Here is a 22,915-nt window from a genome sequence, read left to right as displayed (position 1 = left end):
ATGGAGTTGTTTAGGTTTTTGATACTGTAGTGTATATTTATTTTGGACATTGACTGCTTGTCAGATATATCATTTGCAACTATCTTCTCCCATTCCATGATTATCTTTTTGATCTGTTGGTGATTTCCTTCACTGTTCAAGTTTTTTACTTTGATACAGTCCCATTTGTTTATTTGCTTCTGTTTCCCTTGCCTGAGAGGACTGCTAAGACTGGTGTCAAAAAGTTACTGCCTAGTTTTCTTCTAGGAGCTTAACAGTTTCAGGCCTTACTTTTAAGACTTTATTCCATTTTGAGTTTATTTTATATATGGTGTAAGAAGTGATCCAGTTTCATTCTTTCTCAGATAGCTGCCCTATTTTCCCAACACCATTTATTGAAGAGACTATCTTTCCCTGATTATATACTTTAGCCTCCTTTGTCATAGATCAATTGACCATAAGAGCATGGGTTTATTTCTGTACTATTCTACCCTATCATTCTATGTGTACACTTTTGTGCCAGTACCATAATTTTGATTACTAGAACTTTGTAGCATGCTATAGTTTCAAGTCTAAGAGTGTGATACTTTCAGCTTTTTCTTTTTCAAAATTGCTTTGGCTATTTGGGGCCATCTGTGGTTCAATACAAATGTTAGCATTGTGTTCTAGTTCTGTGAAAAAAGCTATGCAAATTTTGAAAGGAACTGCATTGAATCTGTAGATTGCTTTGCGTAGTATAGACATTTTAAGGATATTGATTCTTCCAGTCCATGAGCATCATATCTCATTTCATTTGTTTGTGTTGTTTTCAAATTCTTTTGTCTTTGTCTTATAGTTTTCAAAAGTACAGATCTTTCAATTCTTTGGTTTAATTTATTCCTAGGTAATTTTCTTCTTGATGCAATTGTAAATGGGACTATTTCCTGCATTTCTTTCTCATAGTTTATTAGCATATAAAAATGCAACAAGTTTCTGCATATTAATTTTGTATCCTACAACTCTACTGAATTCATCTATTACTTCTAATAGTTTTTGGTGGTCAATCAAAGTGGCTTCCCTGATATCTCAGAAAGTAAAGAATCTGCATGCAATACAGGAGACCAGGGTTCAATCCCTGGATGGGGAAGATTCCCTGGAGAAGGGAATGGCTACCCATTCCTCTATTCTTGCCTGGAGAATTCTACAGACAGAGGAGCCTGGTGGGCTACAGTCCATGGGTCGCAAAGAGTCAGACACAACTGAGCAACTGTCACTTTTTCTACTTTCAGAGTGCTCTTAAGATGAACACAATTCTATTGTGCAATTCTGAAATGATGCCATTGTCCTGGTAAAACAGTTTAATAGCTTCACAGGAACTTTCAAAATGCTACTGACTTAACACATGGCCTTTGAGATCTGGCCCTAGCATGCCTCTCCACACTTGTCACTTACACAACTGCCATCACTGAAAAAAATTTCCATCTGAATTAAGTATCTCCTTCATTCCTCCTGCCCCTTTCCCTTTTTTTCTCTGGCATACGCTTAATTTATCTTGAGGTCTCAGCTTAGGTGTTACTTTCCCAAGGAAGACTCTCCAAACTCCTGAAATCCAGATTAGGTTTCCTGCAATAAGTCTTATCTCAATGACAGCATTTAAGACCTATATCCTTGTCTACGACATACCATTAGGAAGAGGTAGTTTCCCTACCACCTATCAAAGGGCCAAGAACATAAGATATATTTTAAAATATTTGTTGAAGAATGAAAAAGGCAGAAAAAATAGGAGTCTATGATTGTTACTCACATAAAGGTAGTAAGATTTGGCAGCAAGAGGGAAAACATTTTGTGAGAAATAATAGATCTGATGTTGTGTGTCAGTTTCCTAACTGATGCTCTTTGTCCTCCATGGCTGTATCAAGGGAACTCTCTTCCTTCCTGCCTCAGATAGATACTTAACCTTGGCTTTGCTGTTTGGGCTATTACAATGATTATCTTTTCTTTAGGTTATACACCCAATTTCTCTTTAAAAAATTTCCCTCCCCCATTGTGTATAGTCCTAAAGGGACTATAAATCAGATCTTGCCCTCTCTTAGCTAAGACTCAATGAGATTCTCTCCTTGACTATGAAAAATTGAAAATCCCAACAGCAATCATCTGATTCTCTTTATTCCTACAGTGACACTAATTCCCACTTCCTAGATACCTGCGTTGCCCTGGTTTCTTTCAACTTGCCCTTTTCTCCAGCCTTGTTATAAACTACTAGAAATGTCCTTCTAATAAATCCCCATTTTATTTAATAAGCCATGATGAATTTCTGGTACTTGCAAAAAACAAAAAGAACAAAAGCTAACTGAAAGAAATAAAAAAGAAAGAAGGGGAGTGAAAGGGAGAGAAAGAGAGAGCATAAAAGAGAAAAGAAATACAATAGTAAAAGAAATTATATATATAATTTTAAATTTCCTAGCAGATTCATTAAAAAAAAGAAACGGATGAAATTAATTTTAATGCTAGGTTTTATTTAGACAAATACATCCAAACTCTTATTTCAACATTTAATCAATATGAAAAATATAAATATTTTACTTTTGTTCCTTCCAAGTCTTTGAAATGTAGTATGTATTTTACACTTACAGCACATCTCAACATAGACAGGCTAAAGTGAAATACAGTCCTGCCAAAATAATAAAATGTGTAAAACATGAAAATATTTTACACTGCTACAGTTTTTAAATTTAAACAAATATTCCATTTTGCAGTCACATTAGCCACATTTCAAGTGCTCAGTAGCAACATATTAATCATAGGTTTACTGTACTGGGCTGCATAGCCTTAGAAATGATCTGCTCCAAGAGTGAAGAGACTCAGGGAACCTTTTCTTAATGGGTCTAGTTACTGGAAGTAATTGGAGGTTTTCACTCATCCAACCAATTCCATTATGAAAGAATTCAGAATTGTGTGAAAACCTATGAAAATATCTCTTCCCCCCAAATGATGTTTCTTTGGCTGTGTAACTAAAACAGGTTAACACATTATTGAGTGTGAAACCTATCCTCTGTATTCTATAATTCAACAGCAGAGAGACATCAAGGAGTTATCTTCCCTGTCTGCAAGTTTAATTCAAAGTTAAAATTACATTATTACTCTTAAACCACTTTTCATTCATTACATTTTGATAGGTAGAGGCTTTGGGGATTTGTTTTAATTATAAGTATTTTCTATGTCAAATAAAAATGAATAATTTTGAAGGTTGAGAAATTTGACCTTTATCCCTCAGACAACAATATTCACTGTAAACTGTGGAGTAGGAGAGTGACCATGATGAAGCCAATGTTTTGGGAAAAGGAATCAGAATCCAGTGTCCAAGTATATTGGTAACAACAGAGGTCCAGAGGGGAAGTGTAGAGCTTCTAGCTTCCTTAGCTGGTGTGCATATGCTCTTATTTCTTCAGGAATTGTTTCCTCTTAAGTCTGACAAGACATGTGCCTATCTTTCAAGATAGTGTTCATAGTCAGCTATTTCCTGGATGCCTGGATGCAGATGGCAGAATGGATCACTTCTTCACCTTGGCTCTCACAGAACCTCTTTCAAAATCCTGAACAGAAGTCAAATTCATAGAGGCAGAAAGTAGTATAGTTTGCTGGGAGAGGGAATGAGGAGTTTTTGTTCAATGAGTAGCGTTTCAGTTTTGCAAGATAAGTTTTCTGTGGATGTATGGGAATTATGGTAGCACAAAACTAAATGACTAGAAGGCTTTTCCTCAGGCTAACTCCTCCCCCTTTCAGATCTCAAATGTCACACATTTAAGAGAACTTCCTTTTCCAGGCCAGAATTGTTTAGATGCCTTTTCTATATCCTCTCTTGAGTCCAATATTTTTCACGTAGGGCTCTTATTATAATTGTAATCAAGAACTAATTTGGTGTCATAACAAAATAGTATGACCAGGGGGCTTAAGCCACAAAACTTTATTTTCTCACAGTTCTGAAGGCTAGAAGTTCGAGATGAAGGTTTCGTTTTTCCTGAGACCTGTTCTGGGCTTCCCTGGTGGCTCAGAGGAATGCAGGAGACCTGGGTTCGATCCCTGGGTCAGGAAGATCCCCTGGAGAAGGAAATGGCAACCCACTCCAGTACTCTTGCCTGGAGAATCCCATGGAGGGAGGAGCCTGGTAGGCTACAGTCCGTGGGGTCACAGAGTCGGACAGGACTGAGCGACTTCACTTTTTAAATGGCCACCTTCTTGCTGTGTCTTTCCTCTGTACCTGCGCAATCCTGGTATCTTCCTGTGTATTCAAATTTCTTCTTATCAGAACACCAGTCAGATTAGATTGCCACGACCCTAAGGGCCTCATTTTAATCACCTCCTTAAAGGTCCTGTTTCCAAACGCAGCCACCTTCTTTTAACCTTTTATTTTATATTGAGTAGAGCCAATTAACAACATTGGGATAGTTTCAGGTGAACAGTGAAAGGACTCAACTATACATATACATATATCCATTCTCCCCCAAACTCCCCTCCCAACCAGGCTGCCACATAACACTGAGCAGAGTTGCATGTGCTGTACAGTAGCTCTTTGCTGGTTACCCATTCTAAATGCAGCACTGTGTACATGTCATCCCAAACCCCCTATCCCTTCCTCTTATCCTTCCCCCTGGCAACCCAAAGTTCGTTCTCTAAGTCATACAGCCACATTCTGAAAAATTCTGATGAAATTTGGAGGGACACAATTCCGCCCATAACATGTGATTACGTCTACTGTTCCCACTTGGTAAACTCTATGACAACTCATCTTATTCTCATTACAGGACTTTCACAGTTGCTATTTCCTCCCTTTGGTACACTCTACTCCAATCTTTCATACAACAATTTTTTTTTTCAGCTTCCAAGCATAGGCACTATCATCTGACAAGAGCAATCCCAGATCAGCTTATCTAATGTCACCCTAAAAGTCCCTCTAACACATCATTCTTTTCTTTCTGCCATGGCTCTCACCAGATAGTCAGCTCCAAGAAAGGCAGGTCATGTGATTTCATGCATCAGTGTAGCTCAGAGATGAACCCAGTGTCTCACATATAGACACGAATGAGTAAGTTTCTATACCCGCTTACCATATTAAAATGACTTTTTTTCCTCCTCTGAGAAAATCTGCCAGGGAATGACTGTTTTATTCAAGTCTCAGCTCTGTGATCAATCTTAGCTCTAATACTTACTAGCTGTGTAAACTCTGGTAAGTCCCTTAATCTCTGGGCCTCAGGTTCCCAAACGATATGAGGACCACAATACCTTCTTCAGAGTTCTTATGAGGATGAACTAAAGTAATACACACTCCCAGGGGAAAAAAATAAAATATAAAATTAAATTTAAAAAAAAATTTTTTTTTAAATAATAAAAAATAGAAGACATGCGGTACTTAGCACAAGAATTCATTATACAGTGCACGCTATCAGCGGAAGAGCTATCAGGATGGGTGTTTTTCAAAGTGTGGCAGCTATGAATGGCGTGAAAACTGTCTTTAGATGGTAATGCGCAGCATTAAAACTATAATCTTGGCAAAGTTATTTTAACTCTTCCTATGAAAATAAGGTCATGTTCTCATGCTCGTGTATTTGACATACACCTCTCCCTATTCTTCCTATTTAACTGGCCACTTAGGTTTAAAAACGCAAACTCCAGTCAACAGGTGGATTTGACACTGTAAAGGCCATTCAGCAGCCAGACTGCCTGGGTTTACCCCCACCTCCCTCACCCTGGCTTTGGGCTGGTTCTGGAACCTCCCTGTACCTCAGTTTATTAAACTGCAACAAGAGGATAATGATGGCTCCATGGGATTCTCAGGAAAATGAACTTATTACACATATGGAGTGCCACAGAAAACCCGCCAGCCACGTTAGAAACACTGAGGGGGAATGGTTGGTGTGGTCACTGTCTCAAAGTTCTCACCAAGGCAACTGGGTCTGCGACGCGCGGCCAGACGGGGTCTGTAAAGCGAGTGGCACGAGGCCGGTGCTCAGCCCTGAGGGGACCAATCGAAGCCCTCAGGGAAGGCCGACGGCGCCCAGGACTACGGCCTCCTGAGGCAGCAGCCGCTTTGGGTTCTCCCTCTCTCTCGGCGTCAAGTTGCTCTCACTCCTGCTTTGACAGCCGTGTTTACCCCGGGCTTCTGCGCGAAGAAAGCACCTCCTGAGTTAAATGCTCCCTGAGGCGACAAGCAAAAAGCGCGGGCCACCTCGAAGCGCGAGAAACAGGGGCGAAGCCTACGGGGGCGGGAGGACGCACGCTACGTATGACGGCGCCGACGCACACGCAGAAACGCGCATGCGCGGTGGGTCCAGTTGCAGACCGCGGCGCCCGGTGGGAGTCAGTATGGCGGCCGAGCGCAAAACTAAGTTGTCCAAGAACTTGCTGCGCATGAAGGTGCGGGGACGCGAGGGAGGCGGGTTGGGCGGTGGGGATACCCAGTCTTTCCGACCTGGCTGGAGCCTAGGCGGCGGGCGTACGAGGGCATTAGAGAAGCCCCGGAGGACCTACAGCTGTCGCCTTCATTCATTCACTGAGCAGCGCCTGCTCTGTTTTAGGCACCGGGAACTGGATTATAAATTTCGGCGGATTCTTTCTTAAAACCGGCGGTCGGATAGGAGAGACAGACGCGTAAGCAGGCACTTAAAATATAGTGTACTCAGCGCAGTGGTGCTAGAAGCGCCGGAAGCCCCTGGAACTTACTTGGGCTTTTGCGGGTAGTGGCATCTAGTAGACACTGAAGGGTAGGTGGGAGGGTGGGGGACAGAGCGTCACAGACTGGGGGAGAAGCGAGTTCAGAAGTTGGTGAGGCAACCCTCCACCCCAAATCCGTAATTTCAGAGAACTAAAGGTCATTCAGTCTGTCTGGAAGGCAAGTAGCAAGAAATGGGCCTGGAAAAGAAGCCAATAATCACAGCATGCAAGGAAGGAATTTTAGGGCAGATTAGGAATTTTTTTTCTTTATCTTGTGAGCATTGGGAAGCGATTGAGCACCGGGGCGAGTATCACGAGCTGTGCTTAAGTTTTCACCGTTACTTTCACTGTCCTGTGGAGAATACATTGCTGACAGAAAGACCCGACAAAACTGCAGTCATAACGACCAGCTAGGACTGATGATCTGGGTGAAGGATTTCAGTGGTGGTGGGAACAGAGAGAATTTTAACAGTTGAGGTGAAAGTGAAGTTACGTCACCAACTTCAAACAAAATTGATTTTCAGATGAGGTGTGCGGACAAGGGTAGATAAAATGAATACAGGAATTAATACAGGAGAAACATGTAAGCCTTAAAACTTAAGTAACAGTATTAGCGAACATTTCTAGCTCTATGTGCTAGACACTGAGTAATTTGCATATGACAAGGCGGGAAAGCCACATAATAACCGATTGAGGTGGGTACGGTTATTGTCCCTCTCTCACAGCCAAGGCACCTGAAACAAGAAGTAGGTAACTTGCCCAAAGTTACACAGTTTATACATAAGTGTAGACAGGGCTTAAACTCAGGCAGTCTGGCTCTGAAGCCCCTGCTCTTACTTATCAGTACCACTCTGTACTGCTTGTCACTGAACACCACTATCTAGATGCAAACTGCCAAATGTCTTGTTTACAGAATAATGCAATTTGCAGTGAAGGGAAGCAGGGCATAAAGAATGTTTTGAAACATTGGAGAGTAAATGGCATGTGCAAGACCTGAGTGGAGTTGAGCTGGAGTATAACCTGGGATGGATAGGGTGAGTGAGGGCTGAGGGTGAGTAGTAGTGTAATTAATCATTTTTGAAGTACTTCTTTGATACGTATTAGCAAAATTTGGATCTTGAGTAAACAGAGGGGGTTCTTTCCTTATGGTGTGTAATCATATAAATTTCAGGGAAGTATATTGGCAAAGCAGGCATTGGGAAGATTTTAGCAGTTGTTTTAGTCTTGGAATAAGTCAAATGAAGCTATGCTGGCTGCTTAGGGCTCAGACCAACAATCTGACTCTGTAATTGTGAAGGAAGAAGTTAACTTAAAAGTTATCTACCCCTGCTTGGGTGGTTTGGGAACACTCAACTGGACACTTGAAGCAAAAGAGACAGAAACAATTACCCAGCTTCTCTGGCAAGTTTGGCCATTGCCAACAAAAAGCCTTCTGGCAGAACAGCGGGAGACAGAGTATACAGATAAAGTGGGGTATCCTATGAGAAGCAAGGGAGCAGCTGCTTTAGGTTTCCTTATCTAGTGTAGCTGTTCAGCCAGAGCTAAATATAGAGCAAGAATGAGAGGGTTGAGGATTTAGTACTGTAAAGACTGATGCTGGGAGGGATTGGGGGCAGGAGGAAAAGGGGACGACAGAGGATAAGATGGCTGGATGGCATCACCGACTCGATGGACGTGAGTTTGAGTGAACTCCGGGAGATGCTGATGGACAGGGAGGCCTGGCGTGCTGCCATTCATGGGGTCGCAAAGAGTCGGACACAACTGAGTGACTGAACTAAACTGTTTATTTTCTAGTGTACTGGAAGTCCTCTTGTCTTGGTCAGCTAAGCTGCTTGGTCACCCCATCCCCACCCTTGAGATGGGATTCCCAGAGAAATGAGGTTGTTGGGGAAAATAGTTGCTGACTCTGATTTTGTTATGTTTTGACAGTTCATGCAAAGGGGACTGGACTCGGAAACCAAGAAACAACTAGAAGAGGAAGAAAAGAAAATCATTAGTGAAGAGCACTGGTACTTGGATTTGCCTGAGCTGAAAGAGAAAGAGTAGGTTTTTTATGATACGTTGGACGTTCACATGCCTGTAAATATGATTTATCATTCCAGTGACATAAAACCCATGAACTGATACCTGTTCAGTTTCTTGAGTTAGCCCTGCAAATATTTTTTTTTAATCATTAAGTCTATAAGAGTTCTACTTGCATTTATATGTTTTTATTGATGCTTGCCATCATTTATAACATTGTTCTTTTTTTACATTCCTTATTTAGAATAAAGGAATCTAAGCCATATGTCTCTGGTGATAGCTGGGGACCTTCTAAGAAAATCTGCAATGTGCTGTCTATTGTATTAAGTTCTGAAGATTATATGTGTACTTCACGTCTCTCCAGTTTTGTTTCAGTAACAGAGTTCTCCATAGATTGAGCTTTGTAAAGTCAAGAGTGTTTTATTTGTTTTCTTTTTAATTTTTACTGATAATACCAGTCATCTTAGCTAACATGTATTGAGTCTTTAGTGTATATACTAGGAACTGGGCAAAGCACTTTATGTCTCTTAATTATTTAATCCTCACAGCAAACTTGAGAGCTGGCTAACATGATTCCACCCATTTTATGGTTGAGGAAACTGAAGCTTAAGGGAGGGTAAATTGCTGAGGGTCACCAGATAGTTATTACTGAAACAGGATAACACACTAGATCATTTCTCTTCCACCTCTAAGCTTGGTTGATGCATGATAAATTTTTAATGAAGGAGTGATGATTCACATCATTAGTTAACTTTTCTAAATGTTTCTGAAAGCTGTTTATCATTCCTCCTTGATTATTTTCTTACCTTGATAGCCTCTGTGGTATAGTAGTTTTACTTAAGTTTTATCAAATGACTAGTTCAGTTCAGTTCAGGCTCAGTCGTATCCTACTCTTTGTGACCCCATGAATCACAGCATGCCAGGCTTCCCTGTCCATCACCAACTCCCAGATTTCACTCAAACTCACGTCCATCGAGTAGGTGATGCCATCCAGCCATCTCATCTTCTGTTGTCCCCTTCTCCTCCTGCCCCTAATCCCTCCCAGCATCAGAGTCTTTTCCAATGAGTCAGCTCTTCGAATGAGGTGGCCAAAGTACTGGAGTTTCAGCTTTAACATCATTCCTTCCAAAGAAATCCCAGGGCTGATTTCCTTCAGAATGGACTGGTTGGATCTCCTGCAGTCCAAGGAACTCTCAAGAGTCTTTTCCAATACCACAGTTCAAAAGCATCAATTCTTCGGCACTCAGCTTTCTTTATAGTCCAACTCTCACATCCATACATGACCACTGGAAAAACCATAGCCTTGACTAGATGGACCTTTGTTGGCAAAGTAATGTCTCTCCTTTTGAATATGCTATCTAGGTTGGTCATAACTTTTCTTCCAAGGAGTAAGCATCTTTTAATTTCATGGCTGCAGTCACCATCTGCAGTGATTTTGGAGCCCAAAAAAATAAAGTCTGACAATGTTTCCACTGTTTCCCCATCTATTTCCCATGAAGTGATGGGCCCAGATGCCATGATCTTCGTTTTCTGAATGTTGAGCTTTTAGCCAACCTTTTCACTCTCCTCTTTCACCTTCATCAAGAGGCTTTTAAGTTCCCCTTCACTTTCTGCCATAAGAGTGATGTCATCTGCTTATCTGAGGTTATTCCAGCTTGTGCTTCTTCCAGCACAGCGTTTCTCATGATGTACTCTGCATATAAGTTAAATAAGCAGGGTGACAATATACAGCCTTGACATACTTCTTTTCCTATTTGGAACCAGTCTGTTGTTCCATGTCCAGTTCTAACTGTTGCTTCCTGACCTGCATATAGGTTTCTCACTAGAGATGCTGCTTATTGTCTTCAGACACACTTATGTTTTCCCTTTCCATACCTTATAATTTATTTTTTTGTTTCTAACACAGTTGTTGTCCATTGTTTACTTGGCTGATCTTCTCTAGATCTTTCTTGGGAATTTGAACGTCCTTCTCTAAAGATAGAAAGTACATCCCACCAGGAGGGATGGAAGGAAAGTACTTTGTTTTTTCTGCTTACTTCTCAACTTGCTTTTCTCTTGCTTCTCAGAGGAGGCAAGATGTCAGTGAGGAAGGAGCAGATGATGCTGAAGGTGGTATGGATTTGGGAGCAGGGGTTGGTAGGAAAGGGACTGTTACTGGTAGGGAGGTATAATTTAATTTTATGCCTTGGCTAAACTTGCTCAAGAGTATTCCAGATGTTTTGTTACTTATTTTTAATGAAAAGCAAGACTGTTTGTATCTTGTTTTCAGTATTCTTTTTTTTTCCCCCCAACATAGCGTATTAGTCCCAGGAAAATGACCTTTAGATTCCTTTCCTAGGGAGGTATGTGACATAGTCTGTTCAGGTTCTGTAACAAAATACCACAGACTGTGTAGCTTATAAACAACGTAAATGTATTTGTCACAGCTCTGGAAGCTGGAAGTCCAAGATCAGGATATCAGCCTGGTCATGTTTTGATGGTGGTCCTCTTCCTGGCTCAGAGCCAGCACCTTCTTGCTGTATCCTCACCTGGTAGAAGTGGCTGAGGATCTCTGTGGGTCTTTCCTAAGGCCCTAAACCCATTCCTGAGGGTCCCACACTCATGACTTAAGCACCTTCCCAAGGCCTCACCTCCTAATATCCTCATCTTTGGGGGTTAGGATTTCAATATATGAATTTGTGGGGGGACATGAACTTTCAGATCATAGCAGTAAATATTAATAATAACCTTTTGCCATCATTCAGTGTCATGTTTATGTTTAGAAATGAAGATCAGTTTGGGACATGAGCTGGAAGAGATGAAGCTGTCAAGTTGGGTAATTTGAGGAGCGTATAACAGAGACCACCAAAGTGTGGGCAGAAGTAGGGAAGCAGCTGTGGACAGTGCAGCACCTCAGTGGTTTGTGTAGTAGAAATAATTTCCCCCAGGCCTGGAGGGTCAAGGGGATGGAGTGGTTACTGAATCTGAAGATGGGCTGTGTGGAGGGAGCATGTTGCAAGAGTCGCCATCTTTATCTGAGGGCACAGCCAGCCCAGGTAAGCCTATGGAAGGAAGCTGTTCCATGTGTTACATTCAGAGCAGCTTCCCAAGGCACTGATGGTGGGGGCTATGGGGGGTGAGAAGTAGACCTGGAAGGGCAAATGGATGACATGGCCCTGAGGTGTGTGTGCTTTAACACCCCAGACAGTGGGATGGATTGGCTAATTTAGTGCATGGGCTCTGGAGACAGACAGACCTGGGTTTGATGCCCACCTCTGCCACTTGCTTACTTGTGATCTTAGACAAGTTATTCAACCTGTCTCTTGTCATTGGTATATTGGGTGTGATGAGAAGTAAATGAGGTAATACATGTGAAGCAGTGACCACAGTGCTAGGCATAAAGCACAAAGTGTTAGCAGTATATGTGATTCCTTATATTTAAGTATTAGGAAATTCAACCACTCTTTCTGCTCATTTGTGTTTGTGAACCTTTACTTGGTAGTACCATCTGAATTATTCCAAAGGGTTACTGATCTCCCTGAAACTGGAGATTTCATTGTGTATATGCTCTGGGAGTCTAGAGGTTGCTATTCAGCTATATTGGACTATAGCTCAGTGATGACCATTAGGACTATTCAGAGTGCATGCCTCCCTTAGCCAGTCACCAGGCTATGTAGGTGGATTAAGACCTGCTTGCTTTGCCTCAGCTTGAAACAGCTGCAGAGCTTCCTAAGTCTGGAGCTCCCTGTAGGGGCTGAGGTCTTGGTATAGCCATGCTGCAAGTCAGCTTCTCCCTCAGCCCAGTCTTGCAGCCCTCACTTCCGTAGAGGGGTGTCTTCCAGCCAGCACTCCCCAGTGAAACTTCTGTGCAGAGCTCTGTCTCAGAGTGTTACCAGGGAACCTGATACTTAGTATAGAAGTGGAAGTTACCAGATCAGAGATTTTGCTCTGTTGTTGCCATGTTGTTTTTCTCCAAAGGATGTGCTGTGGTTTAGAGGATGTGAGTACAGCCAGTTTAATGACTCGCCTGCCACAGGATGATGTTTAAAAAGTATTTTTGGCTACTGTGCTTCTTGTGCTTATGTATTGTGGCCTGGTGAACTTCGAGAACTGTGAGGTCTGAGATTGACCCTACTTGCAAACTAACAAGTCAGCCTGCTACAGTTTCACGGATACTGGTGGAAGGCAGGAGAGCTCTGAGTCAGAGACAGGACTTTCATTACTCACAGCACAGCAAGCAGCTTGAGCATCACGTTGGCATCATTTCCTCTTATCCCAGGGAGCATGACATGGTACCCGCAGTAGGTTAACATCAGAACAGAGAAGTCCTGAGCTTAGGAGCCCCGAGTCTTTGATACTGAACTGCAGACAGACTTGCCTTTGGCCCCAGGGGAGGCAGTATCCTTATTTTGAGCCTTAAAGCAAGTCTGTGTATTGCTCCAACAGGAGAAGGGAGACAGCCGCTCAGCCTTTCAAAGCTTTGCACTGTGCGTGTATCCTTGAAAAGAACGAAAGCACATCTAGGGCCTCACTCACAGGCATGTGGAAATGAAGGAGACCCACAGAGACTAGCTCCCCAGCAGTGAGTTTTTGCCCTGTTTTGCAGTGCTCGTTATTGGTGGCCCTAGGCAGGTGTGTCTGTTTTTTCCTGAGCAGTAGTTTGTCATCTGCAATAATTGACAAAATTGATAATTTCCTGGATATGTTTTAGCTCTAAAGTCATGGATTCTGATTAATGAAAGCAGGAAAATTAAAATACAGAATGTTTTCAGCTATATTTTGGAATATTTCCCTTATTTGCTAGCTCCATGAGTGTCCCTCATCATTGAAACTATGTTTGTTGATAACAAACCACCTTTTCACACTAATGTTATTGAGTCAATAGAAACGCGTGAGAAAGCCCTCTGAGGGGCCAGTGGTCCTTCTGCAAATCCTTTGCTGGCATTTGGGTCCATCTTTTGACTTAAGTGAAGACTTAAATGCATATGTATGGTGCTTTCCTGAGGGAGGTGATTTACTTGAGACGTTCGTGATGTTTTATCACCTGCACTCTACAAGAAACCAGACTGGCCAGTTGAAAGGGAATCTCAAGTTTATGAGAAATGCTGAACAAAACGTTCAGGAGAACATGTGCTGTCGTCAGATGTGCTCACTTGGGATGGGGGTTATGCACTGGTGACTCGTGGGAGAATCCCTTCGGACACTGAAACATCCACACCTGCATCTGGATGCCCTCTGTGGTGTCCAGTGTTGAACCCTCTCAGTAGCAGCGCCGTTTTTACTTGGATGATTTTGGTGTGAGGTCAGCCACCTAGCCACTCTTATTTCTGCTCATTTTCCAGTCCCACTCATCCGGCTCTCCCAGTGTCTGTAAGATACCCTGTGTCCTTAGAGTAAATTACTTCTCTGCTTAAGTCATCCAACATCAGTCGTCGTTATTTATAGCTGAGAGCTCCAACTTAGACACTCACTTAAAGCTACCTATGACACTGATTTTTGCAAATTTAATAAAAAACTTGGGTGGGGAGCATAAACATCAAGGAAACTTGACTTTACGTTTGGAAAATTCAGGTGCTCTGTGTTCTTGCCTCACAGTGCTTTTGTTGACCAAAGCAATCTGTTTTTATCTCTAACCTTAGGTTAGAAAGCTTGGTGTATGTTTCCTTGATTCCACTGAGAACCATAAGATCTATTTTTCATTTGAAATCTTGACTTTTATTTGCTGTGCTTTGCTACAAGTAGACATGCTGTTAATACAGGTTTATTTTCTCATTTAGGAGTTTCATTATAGAAGAGCAGAGTTTCTTGTTGTGTGAAGATCTTCTCTATGGAAGAATGTCATTCAGAGGATTTAATCCTGAGGTTGAGGTATTAAATATAATTGCTTCAGATTTAAAATTTTTCCAATTGAATTCTTTCTGCTAATGATTGGGTTTAGGTTTTTTCACAACAGATACCATTTCGCCTCATTATATAGAAAATAACAAGTCCTGAAATATTGCCATAGCTATTTAAAGAAATCGCAGGCATTGCAGTCTAGTTTTATGTTAGAATTGAGTAGGTGATTTAATTTAGCAGTATACAGTCCCTGACAGTGCCACTGTAAGTGTTAGGATTTTAGCTCGGGTCTTCTACAGGAATGTCAGGATTGTATTCATTTGCTGCCATTATGAAAAATTATTTTCTGGCATCTATAAATCTGTCTTTTCTAATGGAAAAAGGGTAACTTAAAAATTGAATAATTTGACTTTTTAATGGACAGCTTTTAATCCAAGCTTATAAATAGATTTGTAAATGATTCTTTAGAAAGTTTGTCTTCAAAGGAAGTATTCACCTTGTAACTGAGCTGTTTATTTTAATCTTCCTGCCTCGGGTTTGTAGAGAAGCACAGATTTGTTCATTTAACAAATAATTATTAGAACTCTGGCTCAGATACTGAAAGCTCTCCTATCAGTAGTTAGCCAACCACATGGAGGTTTGTGATACAAAGCTTTTGTTTGGTAACTATCTCATGAAGCTGTGGTTTCTTAGCCCTGGGACTGTTGACACTGGGGCTAGAATTGCCTTTGTGGTGGGGGCTTTCCTGTGCACTGTGGGATGTTGAGCAATATCCCTGACTTCTGCCCCCTACCCACTAGACACACACATATACACTCCTGCTGTGACAACCTGAACTGTGTCCAGACATTATGTAGACATTGCCAGGGGCCCCTCGCTGAGCAGAATCATCCCTGGTTGAAAACTGGTTCTCTAAGGACGCCTGGAGCAACCACAGTTAGCCAAACTAAACACCAGTGTTTATTTATAAAGAATGCAGGTTGATTTTCCTTTGTCTCCTTTTTTTGAGTGGGTGTGCTAATTAAGGTGGTAAAATCGACTTTACACAAAATCAACACTAGAAGTGTTTGTTTTTAATATATCTCCTGTTCTGGCCTGCTGAAAGCTTTAGATTAGGAAGAGAATGAGAGCAATGGGGTAAAAGATTAAAAAAGATAGCAAAGATGATGAGCGATTGATGCCCAGAGACTAGGGTATTGGGTGCAAGGACTCCAAAGTGATGCAGTGGGAAATAGTGTTGATCTGACCCTCCAGATTTGATGTGGGACGTTATTAGAAAGTGACTTTAATTACCAGCACTCTATAACACTTAATATATTCTCTCTGGGAAAAGGTTTTGAACTGTTGGTCATGCAGGTCTGAGCTGTCGTAAATTGTGAGAAAAGTTCAGTGTACCTGGCTATAAAAAGAATGATACCAACTTGGGCACTGACTTTATTACAAGCAGGATGTACTTAGGACACATTTCATAGTATCTGTGTGTTTCTGGGGATGCCTACTGTGGGGTTTATTCCGTAAATAGTTACTGTGTACCTGTGGTGCGTCAGCCCTGTGGAGGCACTGGAAGTGCAGCAGGGAACCAAAGGCTGTGCCCCCACAGAGCTTGTACTGAGACTGCTTCATCTTCAGTCCTTTAAACGTTGGAAAAGCTAGGCAAAAGTGATTTCTGCTTTCCTTTCCTGGTCCCACCTTTCTGGTAAAGAGGATATTGTTTTTAAGTCTGTCGGTGGATACCTATCAAGAAAACATTAATGTGAGAAAAAGAAGCCAAGGAAAGATGCATGGCATGCAGACATCATGTGGACATCAGTGTGTTATTCACCCGCATGTTTAGGGGTGAGGAGGCCCCCACCGTTACACCAGTGCTGGCCTTCCAGCACTTCGCTGCTCTCGTTCCCCAGCTACCACCCAAGCTGCGTTTAAAATTACTCCAGACTGTAGTGTTTCTCACATTTGGCTCAAAAGTGGGAAGTTCAGAGGATGCATGAAGTTTACTCCTCCGTTCCCCACTCACTACAGTGTGTTCGCAGTGTGCCTGCTTTAGACAGAAGTAACTAGTACGTTTCTGATCTAAATTACAGGTTAAACTCATTAACAGTAAGTCTAATCTAGTGAGGCTTTGTCTTATTATTTTTTTAATTCAGAGCTGGCTTATATCAACATATTGTGGAGTAAAGTTGGTTAAATTTTACAGAGACTCCCTTAGTAAGTTTTGGCTAGTCCTGTAGATGCTGTGGATTCTGTGTCTCTACCTTCAAATGTGTCTGGCACTAGTTCTTTTAACAAGCTTTTTCTGACTCTGCTAGTCACCACCGTTGTGTTTTTTTCAGAAATTAATGCTTCAGATGAACACTAAGAACAAAGCAGAAGAAGTTGAAGAGCAAACAGTGGAGCTCGATGTGTCAGATGAAGAAATGGCTAGAAGGTAAGTGTTACCTTAGACCAGGTTTATAATCTGAGCCCAGCATTCAATAACTCACGCTTACACTCCTTCCGCCCAGTGATGGTCTGCCCTGCCTTTGAAGGGAGTAACCCCAGCAGAAAGGGGACTTCCTGCTTTTTCTAACATGACCTGGGGTGGATTCATACCTGTCACAGGCTGGCAGCTGAGGGCTAATTTCTAGTGCTGCTTCTAATACATATTTTAAAATATACATCTTAATTTATTAGGATAATGCAAAACCAAAAAAAAATAATTGTTCACAGAGAAATTCATGAATTTTGAATCAGATTATTTCTTTTAATCATCGTTTTGGTTTTTCTTATTCTTTGTTGTGTATTTGATTTGATAGTCTTGACAAGTTTTGATTCCTTTTTTATTTGAAACTAAACTTGTTCCGTTTTATCATCTTAACAGATATGAGACCTTGGTGGGGACAATTGGGAAAAAGTTTGCCAAGAAAAGAGACCGTGCCATTTACGAAGAAGATGAAAATGGAGACGTAAAACCAGTTAAAGCAAAGAAGATGTTCTTAAAGCCCCAAGATTAAAGTGTAGGCCTTAAGATATAGCTCAGGGATGAGAGCATATTTTGGAACTCAACTCTGTAGGTTCCTCTATAGTTATTAATGGCGTAATGTTTATTTGTAAAGAAATGTATACTTTTGGAAACATGCTGTTTTTGGAACAAACATGTGATGGATGTTATACATCCTTTGCTTAACGGTGTTCATCAAGAGTGGACTTTAAACCCTTGATCTTCAAATGTACATAGGTATGTGGTAGCTTCCTAAAGAATATTTTATCTCAGATTTTTTTTTTTAATATAACTCTCCAGTCACTGACCTGAAATTGAACTCGTGAAAACTAATACCAGTGTTTAAATTGCCCTTATGTTTATAAACATGTCAAGTCAGTTCATATGTATATTTTGGAATCATGTCATGAGAATTTATTATATGTTAATTCATCAAGAACAAACTTGCCTCTTCGGGCTAAGTATTTTCATGCTACAAAGTCAATGTCAATGTGTGGAATTATGTTTTTTCTTGTTGTTTAAGCCTTTACTTAATTTTTAGACATGGTTCTATAATAAATACCTGTTTTCATATACTTTTTTGTTGTCTTATCAAATAATTTTAGTCTAATTCAGTATTGGAACTTTTGTCCAATTGGTAATGTCCAATAGCCATTAACTTAGAATATGGTGATATATTAAATTGAAACTTTTATGGGCCAAAAACAGTGATCAATTTTTGATAGTTCAACCCAGTAAAATTTACCACCAACCACACTGCCTCTCGAAAGTGCAAGTCACTCAGTCGTATCCAACTCTTTGTGACTCCATGGACTATCCACAGAATTCTCCAGGCCAGAATACTGGAGTGGGTAGCCTTTCTCTTCTCCAGGGGATCTTCCCCACCCAGGGATCGAACCAGGGACACCATCTCTTAATCTGAACCTTATTCTAGATAGTAAATGAGAGGCCCATGGAATTAAATGTGTATGTGTGTCTGTCCGTCTGGAGATGTTTACCTAGGACATCTGAGAAATACTGATTTCATCTAATTATGTTCTAGCAATTGAAAGAGGTGCTTTCCTCCTCTCTCTCAGAGTCTCCCTAGATTCAGACTGCTCTGTGACCGCAGTTCTCTGGTGAGTTACAAAAAAGTTGTGACTTTGAAGTTAATTTGGGTCTGAATTCATCGTGAAGGTGAGAAAGGTGCACCTTCCTGCTCTCTACATCCTGAGGCATGAGCTGGAAGTCTCCCACGGCGCTTGGCCAGCACCACAGTCCCTGAATCTATGGAACATCTCATCCACCCTCATGATACTCGGCACCGTAATAGGACAGTGAAGTGGTCTACTGAAGGCGCAACGCACTGGGCCCTAGGTGGGATACGACACTCTTATCCTACAAAATGTAACTGATGCTTTGAGTCACCGAGCACTCAGATGGGTCTTCTGCTCTCCCCATGGTCAGAACATACCGTCTGGAATCAGTGGAGGCAAAGGGAACAGCTCCTCTCACTGCTACACCCAGTAAGCAGACATTTTGCTTCCTGCCCCTCAATTTTGATCTCTTGTTTGGAGCTCTGGGTTCCCAAGGAAGGTTTGTTTCCACTAGGGAAGACAACAGTGGTCCCAAGAAGACAGAAATTGAAACAATCTGCTCATTTTACCACTAAACCAGCAGGCAAAGAAACGTTAACTCTCCCGGCTGGTGCTTGTGATCTTGGGAACAAAGGGACGTTTGTGTTGTTACTACACGATAGGTGATGCAGAAGGACGTCAGACGCAGAGCTTCCTCTAGGGCGCTTCCTCTAGGGCGTGGTTTTTTTAGCACTTCCATGTCCAGTGATAAGGTTTTTTTTTTTCACTTTTTAAAACTTAAATTTATTTGTAATTGAAGGATAATTGTGGAAAAGTGCAACCTCAGAGGTGAAAAAGATTTCAACCCTTTAGACTCTGTAGTCTTGGGTCGCTCTAGCAGGTGTCAACCCTGAGCAGTTCAGATACTGGCTGAGGAAAGAGGAAATACGGAGTGTGTAGGGGGAATAATGAAGTCGATTAACTTGCAACCAATTACAAAAACAAGTTACCAAGCAGTTTCACACATTTTCTTTCTTGGTGTGTATGTGTGCTAATTTCTCCTTCCTCATAGTATTGTGTCCATTTTTTTAAAGAGGGTTAACTTTGCTATTTAGCCTTGAGATAACAATATTCAGATGAGTCTCACCGAAGTCTGGGTATAACTGACAGGAGATAAGATGAATAGTGTGACTGTTTCCCAGAAACAGATACAATGTCCACTGAGATTTTGGAGAAGAGAGTGAGAACATCTTTTGTACAAAGGATGTTTGCAATTCATTTGGGAGAAATGGAGTGTTCTTCTGGGAAGTTTAATCACGATTAGAAGCATGTGTGTACGTGAATGCTGAATGGCCCACGCAACGGATTGTAGCAGATTCTAACCTATTGTTTCTCAGATTCAAATGCTCTATATTCAGCTTTGATGCTGGGCTAAGTGAAGAAGTGAAATGAAAGTCGCTCAGTCGTATCTGACTCTGCAACCCCATGGACTACACAGTCCATGGAATTCAGGCCAGAATACTGGAGTGGGTAGCCTTTCCCTTCTCCAAGGGATCTTCCCAACCCAGGGATCGAACCCAGGTCTCCCACACTGTAGGCAGATTCTTTACTAGCTGAGCCACAAGGGAAGCCTGAGAATACTGGAGTGGGTAGCCTATCCCTTCTCCAGGGGATCTTCCCAACCCAAGAATCGAACTGGGGTCTCCTGCATTGCAGACAAATTCTTTACCAACTGAGCTATCAGGGAAGCCCTCTGCAAATCCCATTTCTTTTTTGCCAGCTGCCTCCTTACTAGAATCTGCCGATGAAGCCCAAAGGAGACAGCAAAGCTACCGGAGGAGGAGGGGCTCAGTTCTTTCTGTCTCTTTGCTTCCTATTCCTTTGCCCACCGCACCCATCCCCCAATACCTCTTCACCCCAACAGAGGCTGGCGTTCCAGTCACAGTTGTCAGTAACACTTGATGCCCTCTTACGTCTATCTGGTACCCTGGCCCACAGGATCCCCCACTCACAGCTCAGAGACGCTGGTTTTAACTGAGCAGCTACTTGTCAGAGGATCTTGTATTTCAGCTCTCCAGGGTCCTCCAAGCTTTTAAAATTGAACGATTACAGCCTCTTCCCTAAGAGTGGCAGTTTCCTGCATGATAACCTTTAGTATTTTCTCTGTGCCTTTTTGGCTTTTTAATACCCCATTAACAGTTATTTATATTGAATTTCCCCTGTTAAAAGAAGGGTGACTTATCTCCTGACTAGATTTTGACAGATACATATAAATCAGTAGTATCTGTGAAACCGTGGGCTTGGTAGAGCTTGAAATCCTTTTTTTTCCTCCTTTTCTTCCCTTCTTTATTGAGGCATAATTGGCAAATATGAATTATATGCCTTTAAGGTATACATTTTGATACATGTATACATTGGTATATGATCACCACAGTCAACATATCCATGACTTCACACAGCTACACTTCCCCGCTTCCCTTGCCCCTTCCCCTCCTCCCCTCTCTTTCTTGGTGGGAACACTGAAGATCTACCCTATTAGTATATTTCAAGTACACAACAGGATTATTAACCCTATTCGCATTGCATACATTAGATGTCCAGAGAGAATTTGTCTTGCCTAGCTGAAACTACACCTGAACCAACACCTCCCCATTTCCACCTCCATCCAGCCCCTGACAACTATCGTTCCACATTCCATTTCTAAGAGTTTGGCTCTTTTAGATTCTGTAAGTGAAATCATGCAAGTTTGGTCTTTCTATAATCTGGCTTCCTCCACTTAGCTTCATGCCCCTCAAGTTTACGGCTGTTAAAAACATTCAACCCTTTACACTTCCTGGAAGTTATATCATGGAAGCGGCAGTTGGCATAACACTTTCTGAAGAACACTGCCCAGCACAGTAACACCCATCAACCTGGTTGCTGAGTCGTTCATGTTCATCTCCTTAGTTGTCAAGCGAATTAATGTCCTGTAAGGCAGGGACTCATCTTTTTTCATTTGCCTCTGCCCCTAGCAAGGAATATGGCTCATATTAAAGGTTGTGATAAATATTTCTTAAATGAATGGATGAATGAATGATAGTTGGATAATTTGGGAACCAGTTCGTCTACAGAATGTATTTAAGCCACACTGCTAGGTGGCACTAGTGGTAAAGAACCCGCCTGCCAATGCAGGTAGACGCCAAAGACAAGGATCTGATCCCTGGGTCACGAAGGTCCCCTGAAGAAGGGCATGGCAACCCACTCCAGTATCCTTAGAGAAGCCTACAAGATGGCAGGCTACAATTCATAGTGTCGCAAAGAGTTGGACACGACTGAAGCAACTTAGCACGCACGCATGCTATGGAATTAACAACCAATCAAATGAGAAAAAGACTTTACTCTGAACTTGTTATATAGCAAGGGAGTCAGCCACCATCACATGTGCTGTGGCAGAGACTCAAAGGGAGGTAGATAGTGGGAGAGCTTTACAGTGGGGAAGAAGGGAAGGGTTGAGGATGCCTTGATTGGCGGCTGTCAAAGCCTTGAAAAGCCCTAGGCAGCCAACTAGAAGCAGTATATTGTAAGTCACTGGTTAGGGTCACATATTTTATCTTCTCTGGTGGGGGTGGTTTAGTAGCTAAGGCATATCTGACTCTTGTGACCCCATAGACTGTAGCCCACCAGGCTCCTTCGTCCATGGGATTCTCTAGGCAAGAATACTGGAGTGGGTTGCCATTTCCTTCTCCAGGGGCTCCTCCCGACCCAGGGATCAAACCCATGTCTCCTACATTACAGGCAGATTCTTTACCCCCGAGCCACCAGGGAAACCTGTTATTTTCTCTAGCTGGTCCCAAATTGGAAGTGGGGACAAAAATTAGGTAAGATAATTGTCAATTATTAATCAAGTTCTGACTATTTGGGGCTGACTATTATGAAGTTTTTTTTTAGCTCACTGGAGATACTGACTTCCTGCCAAGTCTGACATTTAGCAGGCTGGCTTCCTAAGTTGTTTATTATAGATGAAGGTTTGATTTCTTGGGCAGGTTACTGCAGGTTATGAATCAAAGTTCTGTTTTTATATGTGGCCTGCCCACTGTCCATTTGTGTATTCAGTCTCTCAACGCGCAAGTTTATTTCTAATTGTACCGTAAAATACAACCATTTCATCATGTCTCTGAGGAAACATGCACCCAATTTAAAAACAGAATGCCCCCAATGGGATCAAGGATGTTTGTGGCTCCAGCCGTTAAGGGAGCTGTCTGTGTTGAAGGCAGACACTTAAGTTAATGCTGCAAAGACAAAGCCACCAAATCAAGCAATTAAAACCTTTCACCATCCCAGATCTTGGGGAGGAAAACTGAATACCACTGGCTAATGGATATAAAATTCGATTTAAAAG

At 41.8% G+C, this 22,915-nt stretch overlaps 1 protein-coding gene across 1 annotated transcript; it reads left to right on the top strand.

The window, feature by feature from the left end:
- The first annotated feature begins 6,262 nt into the window (after window positions 1-6,262).
- MPHOSPH6 (M-phase phosphoprotein 6) lies at window positions 6,263-18,055 on the top strand. The gene is made up of 5 exons (XM_061386851.1): window positions 6,263-6,369; window positions 8,596-8,708; window positions 14,445-14,535; window positions 16,836-16,930; window positions 17,363-18,055. Exons 1-5 carry the CDS (start codon window positions 6,271-6,273, stop codon window positions 17,493-17,495), a joined length of 531 nt encoding a protein of 176 aa, XP_061242835.1. The 5' UTR covers window positions 6,263-6,270; the 3' UTR covers window positions 17,496-18,055.
- The last annotated feature ends 4,860 nt before the right edge of the window (window positions 18,056-22,915 follow it).

The sequence above is a fragment of the Bos javanicus genome, chromosome 18 (assembly GCF_032452875.1).
Source record: "Bos javanicus breed banteng chromosome 18, ARS-OSU_banteng_1.0, whole genome shotgun sequence".
Taxonomy (NCBI): Eukaryota; Metazoa; Chordata; class Mammalia; order Artiodactyla; family Bovidae; genus Bos; species Bos javanicus.
Note: the sequence above shows the minus strand (reverse complement) of the source record. Positions and strands in the feature narration are given on the sequence as shown.